Source organism: Gossypium raimondii, chromosome 2, assembly GCF_025698545.1.
Source record: "Gossypium raimondii isolate GPD5lz chromosome 2, ASM2569854v1, whole genome shotgun sequence".
Lineage (NCBI taxonomy): Eukaryota > Viridiplantae > Streptophyta > Magnoliopsida > Malvales > Malvaceae > Gossypium > Gossypium raimondii.
The window spans coordinates 12,701,410-12,721,572 of NC_068566.1; the positions used below are offsets into that span (position 1 = coordinate 12,701,410).

General features: G+C 33.5%; 1 protein-coding gene, 1 long non-coding RNA gene and 1 other non-coding gene across 15 annotated transcripts; 1 reads left to right on the plus strand and 2 right to left on the minus strand.

Moving 5' to 3' along the window:
- Positions 1-1,381: 1,381 nt before the first annotated feature.
- LOC105788060 (uncharacterized) lies at positions 1,382-5,060 on the minus strand. 13 transcript variants are annotated; one of them, XM_052625943.1, is made up of 6 exons: positions 4,250-4,398; positions 3,275-3,894; positions 2,344-2,401; positions 2,220-2,245; positions 1,935-2,049; positions 1,382-1,541 (listed from the first exon to the last, which is right to left on the minus strand). In XM_052625943.1, the coding sequence occupies exons 2-6, from the start codon at positions 3,375-3,377 to the stop codon at positions 1,523-1,525; spliced, it is 321 nt and encodes a 106-aa protein (XP_052481903.1). In that variant the 5' UTR covers positions 3,378-3,894; positions 4,250-4,398; the 3' UTR covers positions 1,382-1,522. The 13 variants fall into 13 exon arrangements, 2 of the variants coding, with proteins under 2 accessions (XP_052481903.1, XP_052481899.1); XR_008192457.1 differs by adding an exon at positions 4,545-5,060 and having other exon boundaries at positions 1,384-1,541; positions 1,935-2,245; positions 3,243-3,894; positions 4,250-4,403; XR_008192465.1 differs by lacking the exon at positions 1,935-2,049 and adding an exon at positions 4,545-5,060 and having other exon boundaries at positions 1,401-1,541; positions 4,250-4,403.
- On the plus strand, positions 4,319-8,894 carry LOC128035903 (uncharacterized). Its single transcript, XR_008192466.1, has 3 exons — positions 4,319-4,415; positions 7,594-8,329; positions 8,435-8,894. It is a non-coding gene; the product is annotated as an uncharacterized LOC128035903 (long non-coding RNA).
- A 1,419-nt stretch (positions 8,895-10,313) lies between these two features.
- LOC128039367 (small nucleolar RNA R71) lies at positions 10,314-10,420 on the minus strand. The gene has a single exon (XR_008193871.1). It is a non-coding gene; the product is annotated as a small nucleolar RNA R71 (small nucleolar RNA).
- Between the last annotated feature and the right edge of the window lie 9,743 nt (positions 10,421-20,163).

Here is a 20,163-nt window from a genome sequence, read left to right on the forward strand (position 1 = left end):
ATTATTATTTTCAAATTACTAGTGTTTTGAAGCACAATTTAGTCCTTAAGTATATCGTTTCCTTTTCCATTTTGATCTTTAAAGATTCTTTTTAGCTTACTTTTACTCATCTAACGTTATAAAATATTCATGGGTTTAATCCTTCCGCGTTAATAACATCAAATAAGATATTTAATCAATGTCATGAGCCAATCGTAATGTGTCATGCATTAGAGAATGATGTTATAATTAAAAATTTAAAATTAGAAAAAGTGGAATTATTAAAAAATAATTAAAACTATAAAAAATTTTAAAACTAAAATAAATTGTAAAAAAGTTAAACATTATAAAAATATAAAAATATAAAAATATTAAAAATATATATAGAAGATTGTAAAAAATAATTAAAACTATAAACCCCTAAATTATTTTTCCTTATATTTTGCTAACACTAGAATCTCTCTATTTCTCTATTCAAAGTTTGTAATATCCCTCACTTGCATAGTTGGTCGGTACGGATGAAAGATGTCACCAGAATACATATATGGCAAAAACCTCAATATTTTCAAGAAAACAAACTTAAAAACAATTTAATAAAACCATTCAACGAAGATAAAATCAATTTGGAGGTTTCAAAATCATCCTAAAGTAAATTAGAATCAATTTGTGGTTGATTGGAGGTTTCCAGAACCATATGCGAACTTAAGCGAGCTCAAAACTTACAAAACAACGTTGTGCACTACACCAAAATAGACTTTTAGTGGCGCTTTTTTAGGCCTTTAGCGGCGTTTTTAACGCCACTAAAAGCATTAGCGGCGCTTTGAGAAGCGCCACAAAAAACGCCGCTAATGACAGCGTCACTAACTTTAGCGGCGTTTTTGGAAAAGCGCCGCTAAAGACCATGACCTATAGCGGCGCTTTTCTAACAAACGCCGCTAAAAACATTGACCTTTAGCGGCGCTTTACCAAAAACGCCGCTATAGCTCAAGAGCTTTAGCGGCGCTTTTACCACAAACGCCACTATAGATCGTGACCTTTAGCGGCACTTTTTCCACAAACGCCGCTATAGCTCGATACCTTTAGCGGCGCTTCTCACAAAAACGCCACTAAAAATATAACATTTAAAAAATTATTTTAATCAAATAATATTTATTTTTATGATAAATATTATATTATGTTTTATTTTTTAAATTTAAACTTTAAATATACTTTAAGGATAAAAATATTATTTAAATTAAATTTTTATGAAAATTTTAACTTTAAAACTAAATATAAAATTAATGAATTTAATTTTAGAATTTAAAATAATAAATTAATAACACAATTAAAATCCAAAAGTTAGAAAAGTTGTCGTAAATATTAAAGTAAAAATAAAATTTAGAATCAAAACTAAAATAAATAATACATATGAGAAATAGATCGACTAGTTGAACTTGCCTATGACTATACACATTGCAAGGTAATAAAAATACAATGCATTTTCTTAATCAAGTAAATTTTGGTAATAAAAATACAATGCAAACTACATCTGCTACATTCCTGGTTATCCAATCTTCATGTACCTTGCAGAATTGGGAAAATAATTATAGTGCATTAAAACAAAAATTGATATTGACAAGTTAAATATGAATGAGAAATAACATGAATGGAAAAATTAATACTCCAGGAAATTGACAACTTAGCTATCTCAACCGTGGAAATGAATTAGATATTGAATAAGAGAGATTACAGCAATGAAACCAATGAATTCCTAGTTTACATATGTATGTGCCACTGGACTTGTTAAGTGAAGAATGAGAACCAAAATTTTTTCAATGAGTACAGGACATAAGACCAAGAGCATCAAAAGTTTCCAAACATGAAACAACTAATCTATTAAGAAAGTCAGAAAATCAACGAGCTTATTGTTTTAGCTAATAGTGGAACAATGAGAATTGAGATCAATTGAGACTAACCTCGGCTGAGATGCAGAAGTTTCACGACAATCAGAAAAGATCACCTTGATATACTTATAATCTTCGCACCATAAATAATCAAAGTAATAATCATCGATATTATTCACCTTGTTGCCTAACCTCACATAATAATCAAAATAAATTTTAAAACCGCTCAGAAATTTTAAATAGATTACATCAACATATATTGAGCATAGCAACCTTCTAAAGAGAAAATCAAACAAATCAACTAAACGAACATAGAAAAATTGATGCTTCAAACCAAAACACCAGAATTTACTTTACCTCCATCCCATGGGGTGTCATCAAGTCTGCAAATCCATCAAGTAAAGACATTAGCACAATTTAATAGAACTTTTATCTAAAAAGCAAGTACATAAAGATTCTCTAGTCTTATTTCATAATATACCCAAATATAACAGCATTCCAAAGCATAATGTTGTTATCTTGAGGTGCACCACTAATTCCTGCACAAAATAAATGATAAAAAAGGCCACAGTTCTTTAGCATAAACAGCAAACAAATTAGATGAAATACAAGAATGCTTAGATGGAAAATATAAAACCAGGTAAGCTTACGAGCCAATGCAGCATATAAAAGAATTTACCATTTAACCTACTAGTACATAAATGAAATTATTTTTTCATTATTGCAACTAATATAATCATAAATAATTTAAGAAAACAACTGAAAAACAACTCTTATCTACCTAAAGCATAAGAATTCAAAATCTTTTAGATTATTTGATAAATAAAATATTTTATCTTTCTTGCCAATAAAATAAAATACAAAACAAGAATCAAATTAGTTCAACTCCAAGTCCTTAGTCAAATCAGTTCAACCTCAAGTTCTTTGTCAAAAGAAAAGAATATATATAAAAAACCAAGAAAACACATACCTAGTTTGATTGGCAAAACGTCGTTTTCTTTGGTAGGCGACCATTGGGAAGATTAACAATTAATTAAGAAGATGAAAAGAGATAGACCTTGAAGAGTTTTTGCAAGCAAATTGATTAAACTTCTTCTATGTTCAATTTTTTTGTTATTCAATTCTTGTTTTTTATTTTATTTTATTGGTAAAATATTTTATTTTCATATGGCATATTATTTGAAGTACAAAATGTTTTCAGGCAATACATAGAAACCCTTATCTACTTAAAGCATAAGAATTCAAACAAAGGAACTGAGCTTTACTAAGTGATGGGCTAGCATGGAATATGTCCCCATGGGGAATATTGTGACAACAACCTCTTAGAGACAAAAGTGGACAGAAAAAAGAAAACCAGAGTATATTCGTGTAGTGTCAGACCTCAAGAAATTTCATAATTGCTTGCTGAATACCTCCATGATCAAGTGGCAGAATATTGTAGGCAAACAAATCAGATCTAGCTTGAATGCTCTCTTTGTCAGCAAGGGCCTTCAAAGGAAAAAATAGATATAACATAAGATGACAAGCATAGTAACAAAATCCAGATATTACAAAATACTTATAAGATAATTATATAAATGAGGATTTTGATTCTGTTTGAAATTCAAAATTAAATATTTAAACTTCAATCATTCTGGTTCAATTCCAGCCGCTTCACATAAGGACGAGTTACTGTATTTCTTTATATCGGAGAAGCTTTCTTTGTAAGCTGAAAATATACCAACAAAAATAAAGTAGAATCATTTTTATCTTAACAAAAGAAGATTCTTCTCAAACCTTATTTGCTTTTCAGGAAAGAATCCTTCTTAAAAATGCTTACACTGCATTAACATTTAACATCAAAAGGATGTAGACAGGTAATACGTTCCTTTATCAATATCCAAACCAACCTTTGCATGCAAAGCAAATTATCCAAAGCTTGCATGCTATTACCAAACCATCACAATTCTTCCTTTTCTCCAGCCTACCTTTCTGAATTATATCTCCTTTCAAATAAAAGCAGGCCCCTCCATTGCCCACCATTGATTCATTTCTGAATAAATAAAAAAGTTCCAAGCTTTATTCAAAGAAATTCATCTGGAACAATGGAGAATTTTATGAAGCAGATGAGGTAAATTCTATTTTCTTTTCGATGGTTTGATTATCATACACGGACAATAGAGTTTTTAATTTCACAAACAAGTCGAGAATTCATCACAAATCCTAAACGGCTTATTAAATTCCACTGTTCTATTCGTTTCAGATATGGGAATGTAGGCATTGCACTAATTTTTTTCTATAGAACTTAATCCATAATAAATGCAGAAACCAAGAAAAAAAAATTAGCTGTGGCTGATGAGCTTGTTGTGTAAAAGAAAATTAAAACTATATATGTTCAGGGAACTTACTATTCACTGTGTATAAGATTTTGAAATCTTTAGGAATCTGCTTCCATTTGACTGATCGTTTATGCCAGGGGGAGATTTTCCGGTGCCGAACATGGAAAAACAGAGGAGTCGAGCAGTATTAGAAACCAACGGATGCCACCACAAAAACCTCGATCTTTCAAAGCAGGTAAAAGTTCTTAATGAGCAGATAATCTTAAAAGACTGTAAAGACGCGATAAAGTAAGACACCCTGAATGGGAAGAAGGATAAGATAGCCAGCACGTCAGATAAGATGATGACGAAACCTTAGACTTACGAGATGGAATATGCCGCTCCGCTTAGTCGACTGACAGGCATGGAGAAGAAAATCAGATTGACCTAACTCTAAATGAAACTGTGCATAACTTCTCTTCTTATTTAGATTTCTCCCATTTGAACCACATTCTTCCCTTGAAACCCTAGTCTCTGATATGGGTTTGTCGAACTTGTCATCGCCAGATTCTTTTTTCTTGTCATTCCTTAAAAAGTCCCAAAAGTAAATAAAATTAAAAAAATAAAACAAAACAAAAAACTAGGATATCAACAAACCCTTCTATCAGTTTCATCATTTCTTCCAGCGATATGTCTGGGTGATTCCATCCCATCTTTTGGTTTTCTTCCTTCAAGTCTGTTGTTGGAAATGGGAAATTTGGGGGATTTCAGCTGAAGAAAAACAAACTTTTATTTGGGGGATTTAGGGCGCACGACGGAGATGAGAAGAAGAGGGAGTAATGAGCGGGTAATCAAAAAATTTTTTAGAAGTGAGCGGGATTTTGATTATCTTTTATTTGCTTCCACATTTGTGGCGTTTTATAGAAAAAACGCCACTATCTAAACTGACCCCATTGAAAAATTGTAATATATATTTGCGGTATTTTTATCAAAACACCGGTAATGTCTACCTTTTGCGGTGTTTTTGTTGAAAACGCCATTACAAAATTTTAAATTTTTTATCGAAACGGCGCCGTTTTGGGAAATTTTAATACATAGTAATGGCGTTTTATGCTGAAAACGCCGCTAAAGCTCACATGTTTTTTTATATTCAATTATTGTATCTTTCATATAAATTTTACATAAAGAATTATTAAAATTTTAAGTAATATTTAAAAGAATTAGAAAAATTATAAATTTTATTTTTTATTTCATTTTTATTTTTGTATTTTATTTTTCTTATAATTTGGTCCTATCCAAATTAAATAATTACCTATCTATGCATATTAAATATATCAAATGGTTTAGATTAAATATTTTTAAATATAAAAGCATTAATTAATTGTATAAAATTGTATTATTTAACAAATCTCAAATACACCTTAAATCTTAAATTAACCATTCAATATACATAAAGTCTATCTATTATATATCTCTTAAATAATATAAACTATACTCATAATTTCAATATATTAAATTTATTATTATATCTTTTACAATTATATAAGAACATATTTAATATATAAATAAAAAACTAATTAATCTAAACTCTAAACCTTAACCCGATCCTTGAAACCCTAAATCCCTAAATCTTAACCCTTAACCCCCTAACTCCTAACCCCTAAACCTTAAATCTCAACCCTTAAACCATAATCCCTAAATCCATATATAATCCCCAAACTTTAAAATAATAACTCCTAAACTGGCCTTAAATCTTAAATTAACCATATACCGTAAACCATATAAACCCCAAACTATAATGATAATTAATTAAATATTTTAAAATTAATACTATCTTATCATTTTCAATTTTATATGAAATTATTTAATATATAAATTTAAAAACATATTTAAAATATAAATAAAAAATAATCTAAACCCCAAACCCTAACTCGACCCATGAATCCCTAAACTCTAAATCCTTAACTCTTAACCCTTAAACCTCTAACCTCTAACCCCTAACCCCTAACCCCTAAACCTTAAATCCTAACCCTTACACCATAATCCCTAATCCATAATCCATAAATTCATACTCCCTAAACATTAAAATAGTAACTCCTAAACCGACCTTAAATCTTAAATAAATCATATACCTTAAACCAAAAATCCTAAACTATAGTGATAATTAGTTCAATATTTTAAAATTAATACTATCTCTTTTACGATTATATCGAAAATTTTTAATATATAAATTAAAAATAATCAGTAATCATGTGCCCAAAAACTTTAAAATTATTTTAAATAATAGTATTTTAATTTTCCATGTGTTTTATTTCAAATTATTTCTACGTGTTATTATTTTTTGAAGATTTTAAATATTCAATTAGAAATAAATTGAATTTTATTTAATTAATATAAATAAATCAATTAATATAAAATGTTTTTAGCGGCGCTTTTCAAAAACGCCGCTAAAGACCACAGCATTAGCGGCGCTTTTTAAGAAACGCCGCTAAAACCCCGAACATTAGCGGTGCTTTTTCAAAAACGCCGCTAAAACCCCGAGAATTAGCGGTGCTTTTTCAAAAACGCCGCTAAATACTAGAGAATTAGCGGCGCTTTTTGAAAAACGCCGCTAAATCCCAGAGCATTAGCGGCGCTTTTTCAAAAATGCCGCTAAATCCCCGAGCATTAGTAGTGCTTTTTCAAAAACGCCGCTAAATCCCTGAGCATTAGCGGCGCTTTTTTTAAAACGCCACTAAAGACCATAAAGGTAAGAAAACGACGCCGTTGGGCTTTAGTTTTTTACGGCATTTTTGGGAAAAACGCCGCTAATGCTCATTTTTAGCGGCATTTTTCGAAAAACGCCGCGAATGCTCGATCTTTAGTGGCGATTTTCGTAAAGCGCCGCTAATGCTCAATTTTTAGCGGCGTTTTTTATCCAAACGCCGCTAAAAGTGCCGCTAAAAGCCTGTTTCGGTGTAGTGGTGACACCATCCAAGAGGCCAAGTACTTATACATAACCCTGGGTTTCGATACTGTGGAGTTATGACTTACATTTTTTTGGCTTTTCTTCTTCCAATTAAACTCTGTTTTTAGTTTCCAACTTAAACTCTGATTAGTGTTGGTTATTTTAATATTATTTGACTTACGAATTTAGCCTATAAATAGACCCTTTTTCCACCTTAGAATAATAATCCATAACACATTTAAGTATTAGCTTTTACAAACTTTTAGAGAATTTTGTGTTTATGTTTCGAGGATTCTTATTTCGGGTTTTGAGATTTAGTTTTATCTTCATTTTTATACTTTTCGTTTTTGCCGTTACAGTGAAATTATCTTTGCCTATGGTTTTTTATCCTCATTTGAGGAGTTTTTCCATGTAAATATCTGTATTCGGTCTTTTCAATTTACTTTATTATTTTACTTGTTCGTTGCTTAATCGAGTTTATCCCCAGCAAACTGGTATCAAAGCTAGTTCAGTTTCTACAATCAACCTGTTCAGATATGACAACAACAAGGTTTGATATTGGTAAGTTCGATGGCATCACAAATTTCAATCTGTGGAAAGTTCAGATGACGGCAATTTTGAGTCAGAGCGATTTTGAGAAGGTCCTTACAGAGAAGAAGCTTGTAGACATGGATAAATCAGAATGCGATAGGTTAGGTAAAAAGACTTTATTCTTAATTCAATTATGTCTAACAAATAATGTGTTGCAGGAGGTTTTGGTGGAGAAAATGACATTTACCTTATGGAAAAGGTTAGAAACCTTCTACGTGACAAAGTCTCTGGCTAATCGATTGGTGTTGAAGCAATGTTTATAAACATTCCACATGGATGAAAATGAAAACCTTAGAGGTCACATCAGTCAATTTATTACTCTTTTGAATGATTTAAAAAATGTTGAGGTTCATATTGATAATGAAGATCAGGTTATGCTATTATTGTACTATTTACCCCATTTATACAAGTCTTTCAGGGAGACCCTAATTTATGGCAGAAATAATCTCTCATTCGAAGATGTGAAGGGTAATCTGTTGAGCAAAGAAAAATTCGAAAATGAGTTTGATTCATATAGCAAGTTAGATAGACAAGCCTCGATTTTGGTAGCACCAAGAAAGCGAGACAAGAGATGTTGTTATTGCAAGAAGTTAGGTCACGTCAAGGCGTATTGTTACTAATAAGCTATAAAAGTAACATATTTTAATCTCATTATTAATGCGTTTTTGGATGATTAATTATGCAAATTAGTGAGTTTGATGATCCTAATCCTTTAAATTCATGTTTCTATATTGAAGAGAGCATTTGGGAGCAAAAGGAGCAAAAAACGAGCCAAAATCGAACAAATAGAGCTATTTTCAGGATCCACACGGCCTGAACATTTCCACACGGGCTGGACACACACCCGTGTGAGCCACACAGGCTGGCCACAGGCCCATTTGCCAACCCATGTTGATTTCGCACCCTACTTTCCAAATACGCAGAGAAACCCAATTTTTAGGCTTTCTGAGCATTCCAAAGTCTATAAATACCAATTAGAAGAAGACATAAAGGGGAAATTAGAGTAGATTGAAGAAAACACTCAAGGAACACCATCGGAAGCAACTCGGAAAAGAATCTCTATCAAGATTGAAGATTTCCCTTTAATTTTTTTTGAAGTTTTATTGAGTTTCTTTATGTCTTGTGGTTATTCTAACTTTAAGATGTTTCTATTCAGGATTATGAACTAAATTCCCTAAATACCTAGAAAGGATGAAACCTATGATGAATAATTTTATTTAATTTCTATTTTTACGCGATAAATACTTGATTCTTGTTCTCAATTATGTATGTTTATTTCTTGGTTTAATATTTCTGGGATATTAATTCATGTTTAATAGGCTTAATTAAGTGGAGAAAAAGTCTCTGTTTAAGAGTAGATCTAGCATAATTGAGTGGAGTTGCATGTAATCCTAAATAGGACAACATAAATCTACCGGATTAGAGTCAAATCTAATAAGGAAATCCATAGATTGAGTTAATGCGACGATAGATGTTTTAATTAGAAAGAGATTTCAATTAATTAACCAAGAGTTAGTTGTTCTTACTCTCGAAAGAGATATTAACATAATTTAGGGATTTCTACGGATCAAGACACAAGTGAATAAATCGTTTAATTCAGATTCATAATAAAATGTGAAGTCTAGGTGGATTCTTTCCTGGTTATTGTCTATCTCATTAGTTAATATTCGATTATTTCCTTGATTCATTCTTTGTTGCGTTCTTGGATAAATTAGTTTAGTAATTTTAGATTAAAACAGAATCACTCTATTTTGTCAACTAAATAATAAGAAGAGGGCAATTACTAGTACTTTTAGTCCTCATCGATAAGATATTCTCTACTCACCATAGCTATACTATTATTCGATAGATGCACTTTCCTTTATTGTATTTATAGTTAGTTTAGTGACCATCAAGTTTTTAGCGTCGTTGCAAGGGACTACAATATTAGGAACACTTGATTTTTATTAATTTAGCCATTTATTTTTGTTGCATTTTTTAGTTTAATTTTTACATTCTTATTTATTTTATTTTATTTTCTTCTGGCAAGTTCCTTTAGTTTATGACAAAAGAAACCTATCCGGACCATTTTTATTTGATAGTGAAATTGAAAATACTGCTCGCAGAAACCGTAGAGAAGCAAGGCAAAGTCCACAGAATATAGTAGACGAATAAGAGGACATTATTATTACTGAGGAGATGGGTGATAATCAGAATAATCAACTACTTTCTGCAGTTGCTGCAAATCCTGTAGATCTAGATCTTATTCCTCGTACTATGTACGATTATGCCAAGCCCACTTTAACTAGGGCTGAATCGAGTATTGTGACATCCACCATTGCTGCAAAAAATTTTAAACTGAAGCCGAACACTATTTAGATGATTCAACAATTTGTTCAGTTCGATGGTTTGCAAGACGAAGATCCAAATACTCATTTGGCTAATTTTTTGGAAATCTGCGATACTTTCAAGATAAATGGTGTCACTGACGATGCCATTCGCTTACGGTTATTTCCTTTCTCGTTGAGGAACAAAGTAAAATAGTGGTTGAACTCTTTACCACGAGGTTCCATTGCCACATGGGTTCAAATGACCAAGAAGTTTCTTCTAAAGTACTTCCCACCGGCTCAGACAACCAAGTTGAGGAATGATATCTCTTCCTTTGTGCAAATCGATTTAGAAATGTTATATGATGCATGAGAGAGGTATAAGGACTTATTGAGACGGTGCCCTCACTATGGGTTACAGGCTCTGTAACACCCCTTACCCGAGACCGTTGCCGGAGTCAACCATAAGGCGTTACTTAACTTAACTTAAAAGTTCGGGGCATAAAAATTTACTTTTAAAAGTTATTTCACTATTCATAATAAGGCTGTCCACCTGCGCAACAGTCACTAAATCAATTATAAATTGAGCTAAAAAACTCAAAATTTAGATTCATAAATTTTTCCTGAAACTAGACTCATATATCTTTTTACCGTAATTTTTTTATAATTTTTGGTTCAGTCAATTAGTACAGTTTATAGTTAAAGTCTCCCCTGTTTCACTAATCGACTGTCTTGACCTCTCGTCACTAAAATTAAATTATCTCATTGTACAGACTTCATATGATGTTCTCACTTATTTCTAAAGAAAATAGACTCAATAAGAAATCTATACATATAAATTACAACTCATAAATGTTTTTGTACAATTTGTAATGATTTTCCAAATTTAGAATAGGGGATTCCGGAAACCACTTTGACCTTGTCTAACTAAAATGCAAATATCTTAGAATACATAATTCCTTTGTCTACACCGTTATTTTATATGAAAATAGACTTAATAAGATTTAATTATATATCTCATCCACCCTCTAATTCATTTTCTACTATCCTTGGTGATTTTTCAAAATCACGTCACTATTGCTGTCTCAAAACTGATTTACTACCAATTTTTACTTTTTCATGATTTCTATGCATAATTTAGCACCTAGACATTTATATCAACAAACATCTTCATACTTAGCCATTTTAATAACTATTCATCATCAAATATTTACATATCATCTTTTGGTCATATCTTAAGAATATACAATCGAAATGACCAAGTCCCTATACATGCCATAGCTTAAAACATTTATCGTCTTAAAATACCGAGTTGTGGTGGTTGATAGTGTGAACGCTCTCCGACGTCTTCAAGATCCTGACTATGCTTGATAATACTATATGAAAGAAAAAGAAATAAAAGAAGTAAGCATAAAGCTTAGTAAGTTTACAAGTAAATAAATAACAACATTTATCATAAACAAGTATATTCATAAATTTTTATTAAGCATTAAGATCTTTACTTTCTTCTTTACTTACTCTCTTACTCGTTTACTTACTTGCTTGCTTAAATTAGTCCTTCGTTGTTGAAATTTCTTTTCTCAACTGATAACTAAGATACTCTTAATCTTATTAACTCACTTGAACTTGTCTATTAGGCTTTTACCTGAACTTTCATGTAACATCGTCTATTTATTAGCCCGTTGAATCACTTGGAATACTAAGGATACTCGGGTCTTCTGTTTGAATATAACATGCCAAAACTATGTCCCAGACATAGTCTTACATGGGATGTTTCTTGTACTGCCAATGCCATATCCTAGATATAGTCTTACATGGGAGTTCTCATATCGGTGCCCATGCTATGTCCCAGACATGGTCTTACGGGGGATCGCTCATCTCGGTGCCAACGCTATGTCCCAGACATGGTCTTACATGGGACCTCTCATCTCGGTGCCAACGCCATGTCCCAGACATGGTCTTCTGTTTGAATATAACATGCCAAAGCTATGTCCCAAACATAGTCTTACATGGGATGTTTCTTGTACTGCCAATGCCATATCCCAGATATGGTCTTACATGGGAGTTCTCATATCGGTGCCCATGCCATGTCCCAGACATGGTCTTATGGGGGACCTCTCATCTCGGTGCCAACGCTATGTCCTAGACATATTCTTACATGGGACCTCTCATCTCGGTGCCAACGCCATGTCCCAGACATGGTCTTACATGGGACCTCTCATAATCTCAATGATGCCAATGCCATGTCCCAGACATGGTCTTACATGGGATCTCTTTACCCAAATGTCATGACATTTGTATCCAATACATTCCTCATGTTTCAACTGGGCCTTTTAACGTTGATTCCCTGTCATCTCATACTTGAGTTAACATTAGATATTTTCATGAAATAAATACATAATTTCTGGAAAATAACAGCATTAATAATAATTATCAAAATATTGCATTTATTTACCGTAAACTTACCTCAGTACAAAAATGTGATCAAATTTAACACTTTAGCCCTCAATCTTTTTCTTTCCCCAGTCTAGCTCCGGATTTCGTTCTTCGTGATCTATAATTGCAAACTTAGCTTATTTAATACCCACATTCATCAAAACAGTCCTCGACTCTAACTTTGACAAAATTACAATTTTGACCCTAAACTTTTACATAATTACACTTTTACCCCAAAGCTCGGAAATTAAACTTCATCTCTTATTATTATGTTTTATAACATGCTGAACATTTTTCCCTTCTATGACAACATCAAATTCTTACTCTAACACTTACTTATGAACATTAGGTATTTTTGCTGATTATTTCAATATACTCGTTTTCACTTAAAATCGATTAGCAAAAGTTGTTTAACATAATTTATAGCTTCATATTTTACCATAAAACATAAAAATAAACATATTTCACCTATGGGTATTTTTCCAAATATGAACCTTAGGTTAAATTATTGCTAGAATAAGCTAAATTAAGCTACCAGGATTCGAAAAATGTAAAGAACATTAAAAACGGGGCTAGAACAGACTTGCAATCAAGCTTGGAAGCTTGAAAAACCCTAGCCATGGTTTCCCCTTATGAAATTCGGCCATGGGGTTGAATATGGATAAAAATTGGCTTTTAATTTTGTTTTTAATTCATTTTAATAACTAAATGACCAAAATGCCTTTAATGAAAAACTTTGGAAACATGCCGAACCATGTCGATTTGTGTCTACCAAATTAACCAATGGTCTAATTATCATATAAGGACCTCCAAATTAAAATTTTATAACAATTGGACACCTCTAACATGTAGAACTCAACTTTTGCACTTTTTACAATTTAGTCCTTTTGACTAAATTGAGTGCCCAAACGTCGAAATTTTCGAACGAAATTTTCACGAAATCATTTTGCAAAATCGTAGACCATAAAAATATAATAAAATAAATTTTTTTCTCATCTGATTTGTGGTCCCGAAACCACTGTTCCAACTAGACCCAAAATCAGGATGTTATATGCTCTAACCTTCTACAACGGTTTGAATTCCTCAACTAGACAACTAATTGATGCAATAGTTGGTAGAAATCTGAACAATAAAACACCTAAATTAGCTTATGAGTTTATAAACGATATGACACTGAATAATTATCAGTGGCAAGTCATGAGAACAAAGCCGATGAAAGCAGCCGGTGTTTTCAACTCAGATGCAATCACCATGTTATCAAATCAGGTAGAATAATTAAATAAGAAAATTGATGGATTATGTGTTTCTACACAGGTACACTCGGTGATGCAATGTGATACAAATGGAGGTGAAATGAACAATCCAGAATGCTTACCTTTCGCTCCTAGGACAGAGAGCGAACAAATCAATTACATGGGTAACAATTCTAGGCCTCAAAATAACCGTTATAGTAATCACTATAATGCAGGGTGGAGGAACCATCCCAATTTTTTGGGGGTGGTCAAGGAAATCAGATAGCATAACCCCCTCCATGCTCCGAACAACAACATTACCAGCAAGAGAAGAAGCCAAACCTTGAAGATATGTTGACAAAGTTTATCTCGGTGGCAGAAACCTACTTTCAAAACACTGAGACAATGCCAAAAATTAATAAGCATCGATTCAAGGGCTCGAAAACCAAATAGGTCAGCTTGCTAAGCTAATTTGAGAATGACCCCAAGGTAGTTTGCCTATCAATACCGAAACTAACCCAAGGGAGCAGCTTCATGCAATTACTGTTCGAGATGAAGAATGGTTAGTTGAATCTAAATCAAAACCGAGGCAAGAAATTGTGGTAATAACGGTAAGGTTGAGGTAAGCCAGAATGAGCAAAAGCCAGTTGCTATAGAATATAAACCTCGAGTGCTATATCCTAACATGACAAAGAGAGGCCGCACGAATGAACAATTTGGTAAATTTCTGAAACTTTTAAAAAATTACATATTAACTTACCATTTGTTGAAGCTCTTTCACAGATACCCAATTTCGTTAAATTTTTAAAGAAGCTTTTGGCAAACAAAAGGAGGTTAGATGATTCATCAACTATAGAGCTAAATGTAGTTTGCTCGGTCATATTGCAAAATAAACTACCCAACAAACTGAAAGATCTAGGGAGTTTTACTATTCATTGTTTAATTGGTAGTTTAAATATTGATAATGCTTTGGCTGATTAAGGAGCTAGTATTAATGTCATACCCTATAAAATGTTTAAGCAATTAGATCTTGGGAAACCCAAACAAACTAGGATGAGTATTCAATTAGCGGATAGAACCATTAGATTTGCTATGGGTATTATTGAAGATGTACTTGTAAAAATTGATAAATTCATATTCCCAATTGATTTTTTTATTTTAGACATGGATGAGGATAGTGACATACCTCTGATTCTAGGTCGGCCCTTTTTAGCAACTACTAGAACTATTATTGATGTTGGTATGGGTGAATTAGTACTTCGTGTAGGTGACGAAATGATAACTCTCCAAACTCGTGATTTTGTTAGAACATCTAGTGATCGAGACGATTTTACTAGTTCTGTTAATGTGAGTAACCATGTGGCTCAACCTTCTTTGCAGGAAACCCCTCGAAAAAAACATAATGGAGCCACATTTCAATCCATGCGATAGAAATAGAATGATTTATGATGAACGAAAGTTACAAATCGATGAACTAGATGAATGGCGAACACATGTCAAGGAGAACCCGAGAGAGCACGATGAAGATCCAAAGCGACGCCATGATTAGCACGTGATGAGAACAAACCAATTTAAGGTTGGGGGCAAGGTACTGCTAGACAAAATAGATCCATGAATTATCACTTTGTAGCTTGATGGAAACAGATCAACCTGTTTTACGGTATGGTCAAGGTAACTTATTCTAAATTTGGCACATTTAAGGTAAATAGTACTCAATTTAAACCTTATTTTGATAATAGAATTGATAGCGAGAAAGAGGAGCTTCGGCTTCGCGAACCACCGTGACTATGCGTGCATAAGGTAAGTCGAGCTTAGACTCTAAATAAGCATTACTTGGGAGGCAACTCGAGTGTTAACACTCTACTAATTCTTTTAATTTTATTTCATGTATTTTTAAAACTAATTAATTTTAAATATTAAAAAAATGTTTTTAACCCACATTGCCTGGACACACGGGCGTGTCCCAGGCCGTGTGCACAATAAGGGGTTCGACAGTGAGTTACATGGCCTGGACACACGATGTGTCTTTGGCCGTATTGATCCTGGGACTTAATTTTTCAAAAATTAGAATGTTACACAGCCTAAAATAGTCCAAATGGCTATGCAACACAGTCATGTGAACCCTGGAGCTAATTTTTTTGATTTTATTCAAAGTCAGAGAGTTACAGAAGCAAGAGACATGGCCGTGTGAAAAACACGGTCGAGCCACACGGGCGTGTGGGCTCTCACACGGGTGTGGGAGAAGCGAAGGAGACCACACCCACATGGCCTGGACACACAGGAGTATCTGAGGCTGTGTGAAAACTGGGCTGAATTTTTTATTGGACACGGGCTGGTGAAGGCCACACGGCCTCACACGACCGTGTCACCCTTAAAACCCTAGCCACCTTCCTTTATTTCTTTTTGTCTTCTTCCTCAATCTTTAACCCTAGCCGCCGTTGTTCTCTCTCCCTCACATTTTCTGGCCACCCCGTCACACTCTCCCCCCACCTGAACGACCAGTCGCAGTGACCACCCTAGCTCCCACCAATTTGGCCTAGTCGCACCCCGACACTCCCACCCATGCATGACCTTCACACATCCCACCCTGAGCCCCATTTCCTCTCCTTCACCCGAGCTTCTTCCTCTCCGGCCACCGACGCCCCATGCTCGTCCTCTCCCTATCCTTTCTTTCCCCCTCGCCCATTCCCTTTGCACCTCACCTTCACCCCTATCCCACATTCTCTTCCCCTTTCCTCCCCTTCCTTTCCCCTCTCCCTTTGAGCTGATAGCCACCCCCAGTGTCGTCAAAGTTACACGCCCATCCCCTCAGTCTTCCTTCAGCCTCATCGCGCTCCACCGTGCACTGACCGCTGTTCTTGCCACAGCCTGTAGCTCCGGTTACCCCCTCACTGTTTGCCTTTCTTTATTTTATTTAATTTTTTACTTAGTATTTTGTTAATTAATTATATTTTATTCATTTTATTCTTATGCTTCATTTGATTTTTATTTTATCTTATTTATGATATTTAGTTATTTTATTTGGTCTTATTTTATTCTTATCCAACCCGTTACATTCGGTTTTCTTATTTCTATGACTATTACTTTTATTTTTAGTTAATATAGTCTGCTTAAAGTACTTCGTTATTTTTATTATTTTTCACTATCCTTTCTTGTTATAGAATTCATGAATTTCGTTTGATTCTTCCTATCATATTATTATTTTTCGTCTTTTTTACTCTTGATTGTTTAATATTATGTCCTATTTGTTTTGATATTCTTTTAGGATTATTATCTATATTATTTTTGTTATCGATTTATTTTCTTTTGTCGAGTTGTTGCTAATTGAATTTGATTATTGCATTCGTTATGGGATTGTCGCTATTACAATTGGTTCGTTTATTTGCTTCATTTGGTTTTAATATTTGGTCATTTCTTTCGCAGATTCCTCATGACGAACACACATAGCAAATCTAAGGTTGTCGTCCCTGCTTCGAAAAGGCAGAAGACCCATGGCACGACCTCCTCCTCAAGTGCTTCTGCTGAGGCCTGCCACCCATATATCCAATTTTCAGCAGGACCCTAAGAGGACTTATATCAACTACTTCGACGGTGACCACTTGGTTTAGGCCACTGTATTGATTGGGCCGCTTTGGAGTAGGTCCAGTTAGCCGATCATGTGCGCGCCATCATTGCCACAGCCCTGTAGGACATGTTATTCTCTATTATCGAGGTCACATACACGAAGCTAAATTTGGAGTTCTGTTTGACATTTACTCTACAGCATGTGATGACGACCCATGACGAGCCGGGTACCATCACTTTCAAACTTGGTGGCATGACGCACCATATGAATGTCCTTGAGTTCGACTTTACTTTAGGACTATACACTGAAGAGTTCATGTGTACTGAAAACCTTTTCCGCCTACATCGACACATCCACTACTCACCATCTCTTTGTTGGGTAGACCTTATGGCGATTATGAGGCTTTATGATGCAAGTCGCTTGAAGGCGACTTCTCTCCCTCTGGCCTTACGGTATATTCGTGCTCTCTTGGCTCACACATTGATCGATAGAAGAGAGAGCATTGGATTCGTCGGTACCATCGATGCATATTTTCTATAAAACATGGCAACGGGGTATATTTTCGATTCAGCTTACTTCATTGCTCTCGTCTTCCGCCATCAGACAGACCGCAATAGGAAGGATCTTATCTGTTTAGGCCCTTATGTGACTTGACTCACTCGACACTTCGATCTCATCGAAACACCAAAGCAGTCCTTTTTGCTTACACTCGTCGGCCAGATTTCCCTACAGGGAACATCAAACATGACCTACATAAGGATAATCAAGCGACTTCATGGAGTGGATCCTCTTCAGTACTGATTATCTCGTTTTGACCCTCAGGATGAGCCCGAGGACTTCACTGATGATGTCCCTGTCCATCACGAGGACCCACCTCATCCTCCACCTTCGAGTCACAATCCTATTTCTTCTATTGCTAGCTTAGAAGACCTCTCCAAGCGGTTCACTTGCTTCGAGCAGCACTACTTTTAGAGGTTCGACAGTATTGACGCAACTTTACAGCAGATCTGCCAACATCTCCATATCTCTTCTTCAGCACCGACGACTCATGTCACCGATGCCTCTGACGATGAGGACCATTGAGTTTATTTATTTTTATTTTTATTTTTATCTTATGTTTATTTTTAGTTCTTTTTTTTTATTTTCTCAGACTTCTTTTAGTTCTTATCTTTTGCACTATATTTTTATTTTTATAGTTGTTTCTAATAGAGTGAATAAAATTTTAATCTTCTTCACTATTTGTGTTTATTTTCTTATTAGTTTACTCGAAATCATGCACTCCATTAGATTTACCTACAAGTTCGCTTTTCACTATTCTGGGGATTTCATCCAACATTCGGGGTAGTTTCAGTTTTCTCCCTCTCTTATGATATTTTGCTTATACTGTGATTATATCTATTTGTACATTGAGGACAATGTACATCTTAAGTGTGTGGAGTTTATTTATATGACTATTAGAAAATCCCTAAATTATTCTTGTGTTTAAATAATTTTCTCATACTTCTATTAGAATAAATTTTTATCGATTTGAGATTTTTATTGTGTCGTTTTGGATTAATTTATAGATATTTGTGCATTGGTTGATTTAAACTTTAAGACATTAGAGAATCAAGCATGATAAGTTTATTTTCAAAATTAAAAATTTTAGGTTGTTTCCATGAATTGAGGTATTATCTTGAAGCTTTAAATTTTCAAGTTTGACATTAAAAACCATGATTTTTGTGAGATTTTGAGCCTTTAGAGCATACATTTTTCTTGCTCATTTTATTATAATATATTAGTGTGTCAATTTGATTTGTTATTCTAGAACTTGCTTCGATTATACATGTCAAGACCACACCTTTGATTTGATATACTGAGATGATAAAGACACTTAGGTTTTAACCCACTTATTCTATAAAAAAGCATACCTACATAATTAACCTTAGTGAACTCCATTGAGCCTAATACACCGTTTCTTGATTTACCCATTAATGTTAACCCATAACTCATTTTTTCGTTGAGACTTTTTCCTGTTTTACTGACTCTTTTTTTGTCGAGATTTGATTTGGTTAATTGCTTAACTATGCTCTTCTACTTGATTTGCTTAATGTTCTAGATAAAAAAAATTGAAAATCAAAAAAAATATTGATTCTTATTTAGTTTTATGTTGATTGAGCTTGAATAGTTAAATTCATATTTTGAGAAGAAGCTCATTTTTATTCTTGAATAGTTCTCATTTGATGTAATTGTTTTTAATTCAACACTTATTTATGTTTTCTAGTTTGGTAATTTATCAATTCAATCTCGATTATAACCAACTTTATTGGCCTTTATCCACACCCTTAACCTAAGCCCTATTACAACTTTTTAAAGACCTTTTGATTTGTGTATCATATCATTTTATAGTGGTGGAGATTTAATTTTCATGCAACCATATGGTAATGACCTTTCCTGTTTGACTATTGAGTGCTTATTCTTAAACTTTAAACACTTTGAGTGATTTGAGTGAATCTTTAGTGAGGATATCGATTTTTGTCAATTTTGAATTAAAGGTAATTACTGAGATAAGGGGAGACACCTATGTTTTCGTGTTAAAAATGTTAGCTTGGATTGTTTGAGAGTTTAGTGCTCTTTTAGTTGAACTACCAATGCATGATTATTTGTGAATAATTTTGAGACATTATTGAATGGAATTACAAGTTGAGAAAGATTAATTTTAATGTGAGTTGAGGATTTTGCTTGAGGACAAGCAAACGCTTAAGTGTGGGGATATTTGATAAGCTATAAAAGTAACATATTTTAATCTCATTCTTAATGCGTTTTTGGATGATTAATTATGCAAATTAGTGAATTTGGTACTCCTAATCCTTTAAATTCATGTTTTTATACTTAGGAGAGCATTTGGGAGCAAAAGGAGTGAAAAATGAGCCAAAATCAAACAAATA